Raw genomic sequence first — 15,555 nt, forward strand, 5'->3', positions numbered from 1 at the left:
CCATCGCTCTAGCTGTGCTATTATTTTATTTCCTAGAGGCTACACCATATGTTTGTGTTCCAATATTGTAACTTTCTTGGACTTGACAATTACAGTACGCAAACTTTTTCTAGAGCCCTGAACTCCATAGTACTGAATGGGAACTAGGGCTCAAGAAAAAGTTCGTGTACTATACTTCTTCCCTAACTTGACAGATGGCACCACAATCCCACTTTGATATTCCAAAACATTTATTTCTTCCCTACCCTTTTGCTTTTATTATCTCTTTGAAAAAGAGAGGAGCTTTTAACAAAACGATGACTGCAAAATGTGTATCATGTGGTACATATGGTTTTTGAAAGAGATGCAAACCTTGCCTTACTTAATTCTTTGTCCTGACTATATGTTCAGGATCACTTAATGTGTACAGAATCTGACCCCAGGTATTTGTTATTTTACCTTTTTCTTTGGGTGCCACGGCTACTTGGTTTAATGTCTTTGTGATCGCGTTTGTGTTATTTCTCATTTTATCACTGCGATGTGATATTCTCTGTTTTCCTTTCGCATTATAGAAGGCCTGAACTCAAAATAATGACTTCAAAAATTTACACAGTAGAGAAGATTGGGCTTCAGTATGGTAAATAGAGCAAAAAAATCAAAAAGTTTTTTCTCTTAGTTAACATTACACTAAGTCAATGCAGCATACCAACTGTCGCAAAACCATTACAACAAGAAAGTCATTTTGAAGAACACCAAAATATGCCTTTAAAAAATGTTGTCAGACACCAGTTCTTATATGCTGCAGAGACCTTACTGATGAACTGGAAAGGCACTATGAATGACCTGGAAAAGTTCAAAAGACGTATCCTCTGGAACATCCATGGGCCAAGAGCGCTCCCGGATGGAACCTACTGACTAAAAGAGAACTCTGAACTGTACCAACAGTTGGAAATGGCTAACACTGGCATGTAACGTAGGCAGCTGAAGTTTTATGAGCAACGGCAGACTTATGAAGATCTTCTCACTCATCAAAAGCTAGAAGACTGGAAGCATAAGGCTCAATGAAGTAAAAAAGACTTGGCTTCCACTGGGATTTCTGATACCGATGCCTCAGACCGCCCAAAATTTTGTAAAATGGTAAACTCGTGGTCTCCTCTACCAAAGGTTGTTAAATCCTGCAAAACTCTTTCACAGGAAAGAAATGAAAATCTAATAGCAGGACTCGAGAGGTACTGGGAACAAAAGCGAGCATTCAGAAAGATAAGCACTCTCTAGTGGGCTTAAATCCCTAATAATAATTGCACTAACACATTGGCTCAGTTTTCTAATGAATATTAAGTGAGTAGATTCAACACAAATTTAACAAGGCTGTCTCATGCTAACATTAACAAACTAGCTGATGTACTCGTGCTTCGCTACTGAATTCTACATTGTATACAGATTTCTACGTTAGGTAGTGTACATGTTGCGAGCAAGATGGTATTAAATTGCATAGCTCTAGAAACGTGACAGAGAAGTCACCGAATGTCGTTTCTCATAAAAAGACTGGGTTGGAGAATTTTCATTGTAATGGTAGGCCCCGCTTGGGGAGTTTTCATTATAATGACAGACGCTCGCTCTCCACCTGCCTTTACACATCCTCAAAAAGACTGGCTTAGTGGTTTTCGCAAATGAAATGAACGCAAGTCATTACAATGGCGTCAGTAGGAGTGGCGCGATTAAAAGCAATGCTTTCATTTGAAATACTCAACCAAATGAAAAACCACACATTTTCTCATTTTCAACGAACAGTACTATGCTGCTGATCTAACAGTCCAAAGTTCCAGAGCTGGAATGACCAAGCCGCAGACAGCCGTGATTCGTGAACACTTTTCTCCTTTTTTCGGCGTGGAGAGGGACGAATAGTGGAGAGTCCCAGGCAAAAACTATGCCCTTTTACTAATCTGTTTCCTAGGAGTACCCGATGAGTCGGAAAATCTCAATTCACTACACTGGCGGCGGAAAAAACTATCTGACTTCGAGGCAAATTTTTCCTCCAAGCCAGAGGAGGAACACACTCTTCCCTGCTAATTTAGAATAAAATTAATGTAGAATTTAATAAAAGTGAAGAGGAAGAAGGTTTTCTTAAGAAATGGCTCTTTTCAAGGCTGAATTTGGAATTATTTAGCGAATTGTGGTGTTATAATTTGGAGGAGGCTCAAATGTAATTCTAGACCAGGTCATACTACTACTACTACTACTACTACTACTACAACTAAGTGAGCCTCTGCCTTAAGTGTGCACACTGCTCATTCAAAACAGCGCATCAGAGTAGGGATCGAATAGCTGGAATCTATGATAAACCAGTGTTTTACATACCAGCAGTATCAGAAAATGTATGAAACAGAGGAATGGCATGCTAAAGAAGAAAGTTTTCTAACTCCCCAGCTATTTCCCACCAATATTCTGTCAGGCTGGAGTTGAGTAGCAGCATAAGAGACAAAGAACATCACAACAAACAATGGTCAATGTAATGTTATTGTTGATCAATGTTATGCGTTTTCGATATTGTAGGCCTTCACATTTAGTTTTCTTCCGACTCTGAAATACCACTCATCATAGTCGGTGCGGTAAAACTGAATGAAACATAAATGATCGATAGTTGTATTCTCTATAACTGTTGTTATGTGGTACTTTTCAATAGGACCAATAACATAGGTGTTTAAAAATTAAATTTTAGATGCCTTCCACTAAACTACAATTTAATCCAGGGCGAATAAAATTGTTTACAGCTTAGATAGTTTCTTATTCCGCGACTCTATATACCAATTGTAATTCAATTCAGTTAACCCATTTTCCCGTGGCTTGGCGTTGATATGGACTTAACAACAAAAATACAAATTCATGAATATCTGTGTTATCATAGTCTGTGCGATAAAAATGTATAGGACACAAATGATCGGAAATTTAATTCTAGATAGCTTTAGTTATATAGTATTTATCAATAGGACCACTAATAATAGAAATATTTGAGAATTACTATAAATTTCAGGCCTTCCCCTAAACTACCATTTCACTCAGCGTGAATAAAATGATTTACAACCTAGATTGTAGTGGCTCATCCCCGGACTTTACATACCAATTTTCATTCAATTATCTTCAGCCGTTTTCCAGTGATGTGTGTACATGCAGACATAAATTACGGAAAGTAAAAAGTGCATTTCCTTGTTACTCTGGACATGACCGATACAATAATACCATTCTTTTCAAATTCTCAGCAATGTACAGACAAAACTCTTATCTTATATATATATTGTTTTTTAATACTTGTGTTAAATTAACATGACACCAGCCTGGTGCAAAACCTCTTAACAGCTGTTAAAACTTCAGAATGGTAGCAACCAGAAGATGTAAGTTTGAAATTTTACTGCTGTGTGAAAACTCTCTATAAACTGAAGAAGGCAAAGGACAAACCATACTATGAAAAAACAACTTTTTAGAGTTTCCAAAAGAATCTTTTCTACAAAGATACCTAATTACCAACGCCATAATGAACAAGATACTTGAAGAAATTGAAAATAGGTTAGAGTTTCCCCACAGACTGAAACTTATCAGTGTCTCAAGTCCAACAAATGCTTATAGTTATTATACTTCAGACTCTTTACATGAAATTGTAAGAGACTATATTCATGAGTCCAAGACAAGAGTGTGTAGAATTGTGCAAGAGTTTCTGCTGCCATTGCAGCACTGGCAAGTCATAACATTATTTTCCCTGCAAAAAAGGAAGATAATGCTTGTTGTTTAAAGGGGCCTAACATCTAGGTCATTGGCCCCTAATGGTATGAAATGAGACTAAATGTAATGACAATTTAAAAGTCCAAAATCCTCCACTGGCCAGAATTCAAAACGTGAGGACGAAGAACGAATGGATGGATATTCATTTAAAACAATCACTGGATCCGACCCGCAATGCCCCACATTCCCAGAAACTAGCGCTAAACAATAGTATTACTGACCACGGGACTGCTTCTAAAGCACAATACTGAAATGATGATGCTTGTAGTCTAAAGGGGTCCAAAATCCGTGTCATCGGCTTCTCGTAATGGTACTTATTGTTAGGAAAGTAGAACTATGGTATTTGTCATGTTGCGGTACTAACCAAAAGCAGCATAGACTCACGGTATTCCACACATTATGGTACTACTCACAGGTAATGTAATGCGCACATGTAACACAGTCCTATGGTGTTTCTCACGCAGCAGCGCCATTTACAGGCAACGCAAACCTATGGTGTTCCTCACATAAGTGTACTAACCATAGGGACTCGTACTATCCCGTGGTGTTCCTCACATAGTGGGCACTAATCATAAACAAGGCAGAACCATGGTGTTGCTCATATAGTGGTACTAATCACAGGTACTGTAAAACCCAGCCGGAAGCACAGACTGTCGCTATTAATCACAAACCTATTGTGTAGCTAACATAGCGGTACTACGCACAAGTAAAAGCGACCCATGGTGTACCCTGCGTGATGGTACTAATTACAAGTAGTCTCATGGTTCTAATTCGATCATCCCTTGGTAGCCCCTTCTAGTCGCCTCTTACGACGGGCAGGGGATACTGTGAGTGTATTCTTCGTCTGCGTCTCACACCCACAGGGGGTTTAAAAAAAGAAGAATGCCCGGCTCCAAAAATCATTCAAGACGTATATGAATTAGCACATTTTCCCAGTGTTGTAAGAGACTGTTAAACTCGTATAAGAATATACTGAATGTTGTGATCTAACCATCTGTTCTTTTATTTTTTCAAGCACACTCGCATACTTTTGAATTCAATCTATAACAACATTTTCTTGTATTCATTATAACAACACTTTTGCTGCCTCTTACTGCACGTTTACATTTTAGCAATCTCCACTATAACCTATAATAAAGTAAATCATCTGTGACAAAATACTATTCCAATATACCACTTTGAATGTGTTATGGAAAGAAACAAAAGATGCTCACTGCCAAACACATTCACAAATCGCATGGAAACTTATTCATTTCTATTCCATTGTTTTGTAACAAATGGTGGAAATGCGTTCATGAAACTAGGGACTTTTATATGAGGTGTTAAATTAATAACTGTAGGAGAACATTTAAGTTAAGTTTAACACACAATAGAAGAAACCAGAGAATAGAAGGTTTCTATGTGAAGCAAGGATGGGAAAGGGCTACGACTGGGAACATAGCACCCATGACCTTAATTCAGGTACAACATCAGCACTGGACAGGTGTGAAAAAGGGAAACCACAGAAAACCACCTTCAGGGCTGCCGACAGTGGGGTTCGAACCCACCACCTATCAAATGCAAGCTCACAACTACATGATCCAAACTGCACAGCCAACTCACTCCGTGGTCAAATGGCTGTTTTAGGTACTGGTTAAACTCCAGTGGATCACCAACAAAAGGTCTCTGTCCTTCATCTTTAAAAATGGCTAACTTCCTGCTGACAGTATCTCTAAACTGCTTGGCAACATGTTGTGTGACCAGCCAGCCAAAAAATCAAACCATCAAATCCCAATGATACAATGTCTCAAAGATTTTATACAAAAACTAGGATGTCTCCCATAAGATACATGCATTGACAAGCCTAGAAAATGCAAGAAATGTGTCAGAGTTACCCTCCTATGGGCAACAGAGGTTAAACCAGTTAGTTCTTACAATTCTCAACATTAAAATAGTTTTTTTAATTTCCTCATTGCAAGCTGTTTAATGTTGCACAAATACACACTTTCTCGGCCACATAATTTTTGGACGATATGTGTGCTGGTAGCGATAAGTGTTAAGAGATTAATCAATACATGTGCTGTGCAGAACAGGAAATGTACTGCAGAGGAAAAAAATTGCATTTAATCACATACTACTATGATAATAAAGGCAACACATTGAAATTCCACACAGAACCTGTAGTGGCTACAGACTAATCAGTCTTATGAGCCTTCTAAAAAAACCTTTATAAGAATAATCCACACTAGAATAAAGAACATGTGATAAGATACTGCATTCAAAACAATGGGAAATCTTTCACCATATTAACCTGGATGGCGAAAATATTCGAATAATCCAAAACCTATAATGGAAAGACAGCTGAAATTAGAGTTGGGGAAAATACGACAGCAGAACCACTATCCAGAGAGGTGTTCATCAAGGTTGCATACTGTCTCCGCTACTCTTTAAACTTATGAAGATCAATGGTACAGTAGTAAATTAACTAAGGTATACAGACAATGCTTTGATGCAAGTGTAATGGACTAGTATAATTTGGAAACAATTCTCTAACCCATGGGTAAATAATGGGAACATCGAGCTTGACTATTATTATTATTTGTGAGGTGTGGCTATGAAGTAGTTTACATCTATTATTATTGTTTTTATTTATAGTTATATCCGGACTTTATTTGTATAAATCGTGGTCTTATTATTTGTGTGTTGTATGTGAGGTTATGTTATAACACATTTGCTTGTATGTATATTAATAAGAGTTTGACATAAGAACAAGTAATTGATAGTATATAATTTATTATTACCTGTATATGTGATGTATAAATCCAATGAAATGTTGTGCAAGACACTGTAATAGTCCAGAACAATGCACTTTGTCACTAGAGGTTAATCGAACATTCAATCCATTTGTGAATAGGCTATTGGAGACTCTCGAAATTATGAGAAAACATCTTGTGTCATATTCTTCTAGAAGCCTGGCCAGGCAATATATATAAAGAGGTAGTCTTGACGGTTGAGGGGAGTTTTAACTAGAGTTGCTAGTGAAAGTCGGGAACTCATATTGTGATTCTGCTGACATGCTAATGGAGCAGCAGCAGCAGCAGCAGCAGCAGTAGTACTCTAGTGTCCAAAAGTTAAGCATAAGTTTCGAGTAAGCAGGGCAACAGGAAATAGACAGCAAATCGCACGACATATGCACCTACCAACTTTGTGTGTTCACTCTGTATAGGAAAGAAGTGTTCCCTGCTTTGACTACCGGCGTAACCGCAAGGTAAACACAGACAGTGCCTGCGACCCATATTCCCTCAGTCGTGTTTGCCCTGTTATAGTGTGCAGAGTGTAGCCTCATGGAGAACGTGACAACATAACGGCAGAACACCACCATTTGGACCATGTTTTGCAGGGTAGAATTCTCAGCCGCCTGGAAGCAGGCCAGACACAGATCGAAGTCGCCGTACCCTTGAATGTGCCACAAAGTGTCATTTCCAGGTTTTGGAGATGATTTCGAGACACAGGAGATGTTAGTCGTAGGCCAGTACCAGGTCAACCAAGGGTAACCACCCCACAGCAGGACCGATATCTGGCCTTAACCGCCCAACGAAATCGGAGAGCACCTGTAAGACAATTGTCAGCGGAACTTGCAGCCGTCTCAGGGGTTGCCGTTTCCCAGCAAACTGTGTACCGGAGGCTCAGAACAGCAGGGCTGTTTGCCCGATGTCCAGCGGTGTGCGTCCTGCTCGCTCCAGCACAGAGACGGGCCCGTTTACTGTGGAGCCGTCAACATCGAAACTGGACAATGAATGAATGGAGGCATGTGCTCTTCACGGGTGAATCCCGCTTCAGTTTGCAGAACGATTCCCGTCGCACATTAATCTGGAGAGAACCAGGTAGCCGATACAACCACAGGAACATTGTGGAATGGAACCAGTACGGTGGTAGTGGCGTCATGGTGTGGGGCGGTATCATGTTGAATGGCTGTACGGCTGCACATCTTCATGGGTGGTCCGTGGAACACTGTTAACATTCGGAGATACAGGGATGAGGTACTGAGACCACATGTTCGACTCTTCAGAGGTGCAGTTGGTCCAGACTTCCTCTCAATGGACAATAATGCCCGACTGCACCACGCTGCTCTGGTGGATGAATTTCTAGCTGGGGAAGACGTTCATCGCATGGACTGGTCAGCGACGTCTGTGGATCTGAACCCTATAGAACATGCCTGGGATGCATTGGGGAGGTGAACTGCATCCCATCAGCCTCCACCAAGGACCCTCCAAGACCAGACCTTCGCATTGCCCTTTCGGAGGAATGGGATCGACTACCACAAGAGCTCTTGGACCATCTGACAGAGAGCATGTCACATCGCTGCAAAGCATGTGTGGCCGTTAGGGGTAACCATACACCCTATTAACAGCATATTTTGTTGTAGAAGACATTGCCAAGTTTTGTTAGTTGTTGTCCAAGGTGTTCCTTACCTATCAGAACCTTTCTGACACACTTTTTTTTTTTTTTTTTTTTTTTGGACAAGTTGTGTGACATATGGCGTGCGAGTCAGCTTCCGTTTGTTCAGCAATCCGTCTGACATTCCTATCAGGCGGTATGGCCTCGTTTAGTGATTATGCTTAACTTGAGGTAGTAGTACTAGTGATTTGTTCAAGATGGCAGTTTATTAGTGCGTGTGTGCGTCTTCGTAGTAACATCAGCTTGTGTCTGACAATCTTAAGGATCCTGCAATCCCTACTGAACAAGATTAACCTCTTTGGAATGAAATGGGGTCTTTAACACCAATACCGCAAAGACAAAGCAACAAGAACCAGCTTCAACAAGTCAAAGTCTGAGATAAAATATATAGATTAATCACCTAATCAACACATACAATATAATCTAAAAACACTATTTATCTAACCAAAGTGGACATGTTTCAGCTCTTGGAGCCATCATCAGCACACAAACACTTAAATAACATTAACAGCAAACATCAACACACTTGAAAGGTAATCATGAATGTAGTAATGACATATACCTAAGATATATATAGCACTTCTATTTTGTGGCTGAAAGATGACTGCAACTGAAAATATCAGAAGGTTGTGTACCTCATCATCACGTTTCCGCAGGTCTGACTGCACTTCCTCAAACTCTTCTTGGCCCTCAGTTGGAGACATATAATAGCCATCTTTCAGCATCTTGAGACCAAAGAGGGCGAAGAGTGCAGTCGATATGTAATACGTGAAGGCACGTGGAATGATGGTAGCAGCTAAGCCAAACACAGCTGAAAGGACATATATTTTGCAGTTAAAAAACAACAACAACAACAAGCCAGTAAAGGACAAATACTGGCCCTAATAACTAGTCAAATCAAGAAACAAAATGAAAGACTCATACATAGCACTCATGAATCTAGAAGCTCCTGTTGAATAAACTTGAATTTCAGAAAAGAAAGAGAAAGAAAAGAACATCGAACATTATCTAGGTGAAAGTTAGGAAAAGGCATCTTGATTAATCTATTTTACAGATCTGACAGAGTTTCATTATACAAAACTGAATAGCAAGAGAAACTGTATTTAGAAATAAGGATCTCAACATATGGCAACAAGCTAAGAATTCATTAGTATTAAGTTTCAAAGAATCAGCATATATTTCTTAAAACTACTACTTATGAAAGTGGAGACATCTCACTACCAAAAGCAAAGTCATTGCTGTATATACCATTAGGAGGGGGAAGATATAGGCTTGGACTAACCATAATCTTAGCACTGAGTGATTAGCTCTTTACCCAGCTGCCTTCGTCCCCAGGTATTAACCTGGTACTCATGAAAACCTTGCTTCTAATTTTTTTCAACCTTTTTACAGAAAATTGAACTTTCATCTTCCATGAGAACCAAGCATGCCTTCACTACCTCAACAAGGCATCCCCAACACTCCACTATCACAGATATTTTGTACATTCGACCACCATAGACACGATCTGCAGCAGAACGGTGTACATCAATAACTTAATTTCCATATGAAGATGGATAAAAATAAGATAACCTGATCATGTTCTGAAGAAAAGCTTCTCTTAATCCTTAAATATTCCAAACTGAATTAAAATGATGAATGTCCACCCCTGTGGTGTAGTGTGAATAGCTGCCACCCCCGGAGACCCGGGTTTGATTCCTGGCTCTGCCGCAAAATTTGAAAAGTGGTACGAGGACTGGAACGGTGTCCACTCAGCCTCGGGAGGTCAACTAAGTAGAGGGTTCCGATTCCCACCTCAGCCATCCCCGAAGTGATTTTCTGTGGTTACCCAATTCTTCTCCAGGCATACGCCGGGATGGTACCTAAGTTAAGGCGATGGCCGCTTCCATCCCTCTTCCTTGCCTATCCCTTCCAATCTTCCCATCACCGTAATGCCCCTGCTAAGGATAGCACAGCAGGTACTGGGCAAGGTACTTGTTCTCCTTCCAACTTGTATCCCCCACCAAATGTTTCACACTCCAGGACACTGCCCTTGAGGCGGTAGAGGTGGAATCCCTCGCTGAGTCCACGGGAAAACCAACCCTCGAGGGTAAACTGATTAAATAATAAATAATAATAAAGATGAAAAAATACGTGTAGTTACAATATGGATAACATTTTTTCATATTTGTTTACCACTGCATGAACTTAACAAATTTTTGGCGATGCTGGTACTGGATTAGAGTAACAGCTGTGTAGGTAAGATACAGCATTTTTCCGATACAAGAATGGAAAACACAGAAACCACCTTCAAGGCTCTAAGTGGCAAGGACACTTTTTCCTAAATGCAAACTTACAGCTACAAGACCCGTAAATACACAACCACCATGCTCGTTAAGAACCTGAATCTACCAAATATTAGCCAGTCATGTTGACTACTACACAGTAATGACAAATATCCTGGAAGCTTCACATTCACCTCAAGTTATCACTGTCTTTGAAACATGAGTGCTGCGTGCGTATGTATGCAACGACATATTACACACAGCTAACAAAGACCGAGAATGTGGAGGGTCAGTGGAGCAGCGACAATGTGGGAGCGACCAGATCTAACAAATTGTTGAGGCAAGCAATAAGGAAGTTTGTTGCGGTCCTTTCAAAGATGCTGTAAACAGTAAACAATGGAGAAGACACCTGGGATGACCTGGAAGTGAAAACTGTGAGAATCTTCCACTGGTCTAAAACAGGAGCAGAAACCAGGGAGCACCATTCAGTCCTGAGTTAGTCACAAGGCAGTCTGCAGCAACAGTTTTGATTCTGATCAAGAAAAAGTCCACCTTATCAATATTTAAAAGTTTATTCTTTAACATAAATTAGAGGAGCATGTTTCATCCCTCTTGGGGACGTCTTCAGCCTCACAACGTAGGAAAGTTAAAAGCATATCTAAGAATATTAAAATATATGTCCTCAATAAAAATTACAATCTATGATAATCTGTTTAAACAGTTTCTTCTCTGTGTTTCATTGAACCACATTTGGCAACATGTAATAAAAATTCTCCACATGTAGGCTCGTCATAGAGTGAACTATAATAAAGTCTTATGTTTTCTAGAACTGATCAGTTACTAGTGAAACAGTGAAAGGCTCACTGATATACTGTGTTGGTTTTGTTCCTACTGTTTACAGCAAAGTACGTTCTATTGATGAATAAACCAATTTTTATAGACTTAAGATCTTTTGTGTAGTATTGCACTTGTTTATAAATGGGGAACTTCTCATATTACGTTCCTGAAAGTTTAATTGCTGGTCTTGGTTATGAGAATAATTGAGTATTATTGAGTAATAATAGTACTCTAAACAAAAGGGAAAATATTTGGGGAAACGGTCATTTGTGTGTGACAAAGAATAATATAACTCTGAAGCACATTTGAGCACTTACTTTCTCACCAGTCAATTCCTGCCTTGGCTTGCCTTTGTGTGGCCTTGTGCTGTACTGAGTGTAGTTTGTTGTTTGCCAGGAGCCGCGGTGAAGGAGAGGAAGGTTTGAGGGGGTCGAGGAGAATTTAAAGAAGGATAAGGAGTGGGGTGAGCTAATGTTCTTGTTTGGAGTAGTTCTTTGGAAATATGTATTAATTATTTCTTCAAAAAGGATGCTAAGATTTTCTGTTATTTCATTTAAGTTAATATTAGGATTCGTTATTTGATCTATATTGATAAAAATGTATTCGTAAATAGTTAGCAGAGTACCTTTTCTAACTGTTTGAAGAATAGAGAGGTCTTGATCTATTGTAGATAATGAATGGTTTAGGTCTGACATATGAGAACTCATTGCTAAAAACCTGTTATACTTGTTAGCATTTATATGATCCTGGTATCGAAAAGAAAATCACACCCCGTTTGGGACTAAACACATTCCTCTAATTTTATTTTAAAGAATAAACTTTTAGGCATTATAAAGGTGAAACTTTTTGTTGATAAAAATCAAAACTGTTCAAAGTTGACAATACAAGCAAAATATGATTTACATTATGTGTAACAAAAAGTCTGGAGCAAGTCTGTCATTGACAAGTCATTCGGGGGGTGAGGGGTGTGGGGTTTCAGAGAGGAGTGAGACAGTCTTGATTATGCAAAGTGTGACGTGGTAATAGAGTTGCGAAGTTCAATGTTCTCAGGATAACACTGTACTGTGAAAGGCCGTGTTGAAGAGCAAGAGTTTGACGTGTCAGAGGGCTGTGTGTTAGGGCACATTCATGAATACAAATTGTGTGAAGTGGGTTCACCAGCACAGCTTCTCACAGTACAGTGTTGTCCCCGGTGTAGTTCATTCCATGACTCAATTCTCACACAACACTTCACGTAATGAAGACCGAAGGTACATCAAACAGTCTGCGACAGTTAACGAAGCCTATACCAACTGATTGCATTAGTCGTGGATAAGCAGCGCACAGCCAACGGTTTCCATTATGGAATACATAGGGATAGCTTGGGTGAGTGGCATCTGTCCCAAATTTGTGGCATAGAACAAAAATATTTGTTGGTGCCTCAGATGTAAAGGCAGCACACCAGATTCAGCGAGCAATGGGGCTTGTACGGAAAGCTTCCGTTGCCGACCTAACTCCGCTGTGATGGGTCCTATTCAGTTTTGCAAGGACACTTTGCCTTGCTGATCTATATGCGGCACTGCTGTAGAATAACCTGGATAAAATATGTGCCCTATAAAATCACAAGAGCACGTGTGGTCTGCCCCCCCAAGTAGTGCCACTATGTAAATATTCAGTTTCTTAGCGCATCTGGCTTTTAAGCGACATACGTGCGACTAAATACAAAGTATGTTACAAGTGTTATTATTTTTTATATCCACCTATTCAATACAAAGAGATCTTTTTAGAAATTAAATATTATTATAAAATGTTAAGGGACATGTTTCGCCCATATTAAGGGCATCATCAGCCCCATACTCAGACCTGTATGGTGAAAAATCAGGATCCTGATTGCTCTTACAAGTCATAAAAAGATGATATCATTGTAGGTGTTTGTCCAAACATACAAATTGTTAGAATGTCCTTTGCTAAAATTGCAGTATCAAGCTGCAAGTCAAAAGTTCACACAATTATACTTTCTGGAGTGTTGAAAAACTTGTTGGGGTAGAGCAATAAACAGCTCAGTCTATATAATGAAACAGAAATGTGCCTCCTTGAATACTCCTGTTAGAGGATAAGAAAAAGCAAAGCTGATAAACTGTCACAGATGCCAATTTCGTATGTTGTGAAAAGACAACAGCCTTCTTAAGTGGCTGTTCAGCTGCCTATAGTCTATGTAACTGGCTGAAGGAGTGAAAGTCGAATGCGTTAAGATAAGTGTCTTCCTTAATTGTGGGAGCAAGGAAAAAGCATTCGGTTGTCTATAGATGTATTTATCTTGTTTGAAGGAGCTCTTTGGTGTGAAGTCTGTAACAAGAGGAGAGTGAATGCTTAGGAAGGTATTTTTGAAGAGAATGTGGGTTTAAAAAAAGTAAAACATGGAAAATGTATAAAACACTTACCTTTCGTCTGTAAAGATCTAAATTAGTTATGGAAAGGTTAGTTGAAGAAAAACAACGTTTTGTGTAGGTTCATTTATTTCCTTGACTGTTATGCAGTTGTTATGGTAGCGTTGAATGCCTGACACTTGTGCTTCTAGTATTGTATCGATGTGAGATTGGCGGAGGAGGGTGTGGCGGAGGGGGGGGGGGGGGGGGAGGCGGAGCATTAAGGTTATGTATTGTTGGTTGCGAGAGATTTGCATGGTCGGACAGGGAGGGAGTCTTGTTGGGTTGCAGGAGAATTGTGGGGGCGGACATGAAGGGAGTCAAGTTAGTTAAAGTAGTGGAGGTTCTAGAAGATGTTAACTTAAGATTTTTAAGAATGTAGTTATGTTTTGAATTTAGAGTTTGCAATAATTTGGGTAAACTTTCATATAATGGATTCTTGACTTCAATTAAATCATTGAGGTTTAGATTTTTGTTGTAGTATTGGTCCAAAAATATATAGATGGTTTCAAGTTCATTCGTCAACTTCCCTTTGTCTACTCTTTTAATAATTGTGAGGTCTCTTTCTATCGTCGTGAAGTGATGTCCTGTTTCTTTCATATGGGAGCTCATAGCTGAAAATTTATTGTGCTTAATGGCATTATAGTGTTCTAAGTACCTAGTTTGAAAACTCCGGCCTGTTTGACCAATATAAGAGACGTTGCATTGCATGCAGGTGAGCCTGTATATGCCTGAGCCTAAGTAAATGTTTTTGCTTAAATTGACTGTGTTGTGATTAAAAAATAATTTTTGGTTAGTGTTTGTTGTCCTAAAAGCTATACTGGTATTTTTGTTTTTTATTGGGTTCAAGACCTGGTGAAAGTTTGGATTGTTGTAGGTGAAGGTAACGAATTTGGATTTTTTGGGTTTGTCAGGGATGAGGTTTGTTGTTAATTTGAATTTGACCTTATTTATTAAACGGTTAATCATTTCAGGTTTATATCCATTGATTTTTGCTAAATCCTTTATATAATTTAGTTCTGTTTGAAGGTTCTTGGGTGTTAGAGGGATTTCTAAAGCTCTGTAAATTAAACTGTGAAAAGTGGCCAATTTATGGGAGTTAGGATGGTTTTTTTTTTTTTTTTTTTTTTTTTTTTTTTTTTTTTTTTGCTAGGGGCTTTACGTCGCACCGACACAGATAGGTCTTATGGCGACGATGGGATGGGAAAGGCCTAGGAGTTGGAAGGAAGCGGCCGTGGCCTTAATTAAGGTACAGCCCCAGCATTTGCCTGGTGTGAAAATGGGGAGTTAGGATGTAAAGAGGTATTTTGTTAATGGGGTGTGAGTAGGTTTTCTGTAAATTTTAAAATCGAAGTTGCCATTAATACGAGTTACTGTGAGATCTAGGAAATTTAAGGATCCACTGACTTCATCTTCCTTGGTGAATTTAATATTTTGGTCTAGGTTGTTTAAATAATTTAAAATATCGGTACTGTTGTTGAGATCTTTATTGATTATTACGAATGTGTCGTCTACATACCGAAGCCATAAGCTAAGGCCTTTTATTTTATTTATTATTTTATGATGTTCTAAAGAATCTAAATAGATTTCAGCTAAGATGCCTGATAAGGGATCACCCATAGTTAGGCCATCTTGGTGGTAAATTTTACCATTAAAAGTGAAATAGTTGTTTTTTAGCACAAAATTTCGGATTTTTATGAAGTCTTCTAATTCACAACATACGAAATTGGCATCTGTGACAGTTTATCAGCTTTGCTTTTTCTTATCCTCTAACAGGAGTATTCAAGGAGGCACATTTCTGTTTCATTATAAAGACTGAACTGTTTATTGCTCTAACCCAACAAGTTTTTCAACGCTCC

The 15,555-nt window shown here is 39.1% G+C and overlaps 1 protein-coding gene across 1 annotated transcript in view; it reads right to left on the reverse strand.

Moving 5' to 3' along the window:
- Window positions 1–15,555, reverse strand: part of LOC136865961 (putative divalent cation/proton antiporter TMEM165) — an 82,078-nt gene that overhangs the window by 45,139 nt on the left and 21,384 nt on the right. The window contains exon 3 of the mRNA XM_067142529.2: window positions 8,826–9,001. Within this exon, the coding sequence (XP_066998630.2) occupies window positions 8,826–9,001 (176 nt within the window). The remainder of the gene's footprint in view (window positions 1–8,825; window positions 9,002–15,555) is intronic.

Source organism: Anabrus simplex, chromosome 3, assembly GCF_040414725.1.
Source record: "Anabrus simplex isolate iqAnaSimp1 chromosome 3, ASM4041472v1, whole genome shotgun sequence".
In the NCBI taxonomy this organism is placed as follows: Eukaryota; Metazoa; Arthropoda; class Insecta; order Orthoptera; family Tettigoniidae; genus Anabrus; species Anabrus simplex.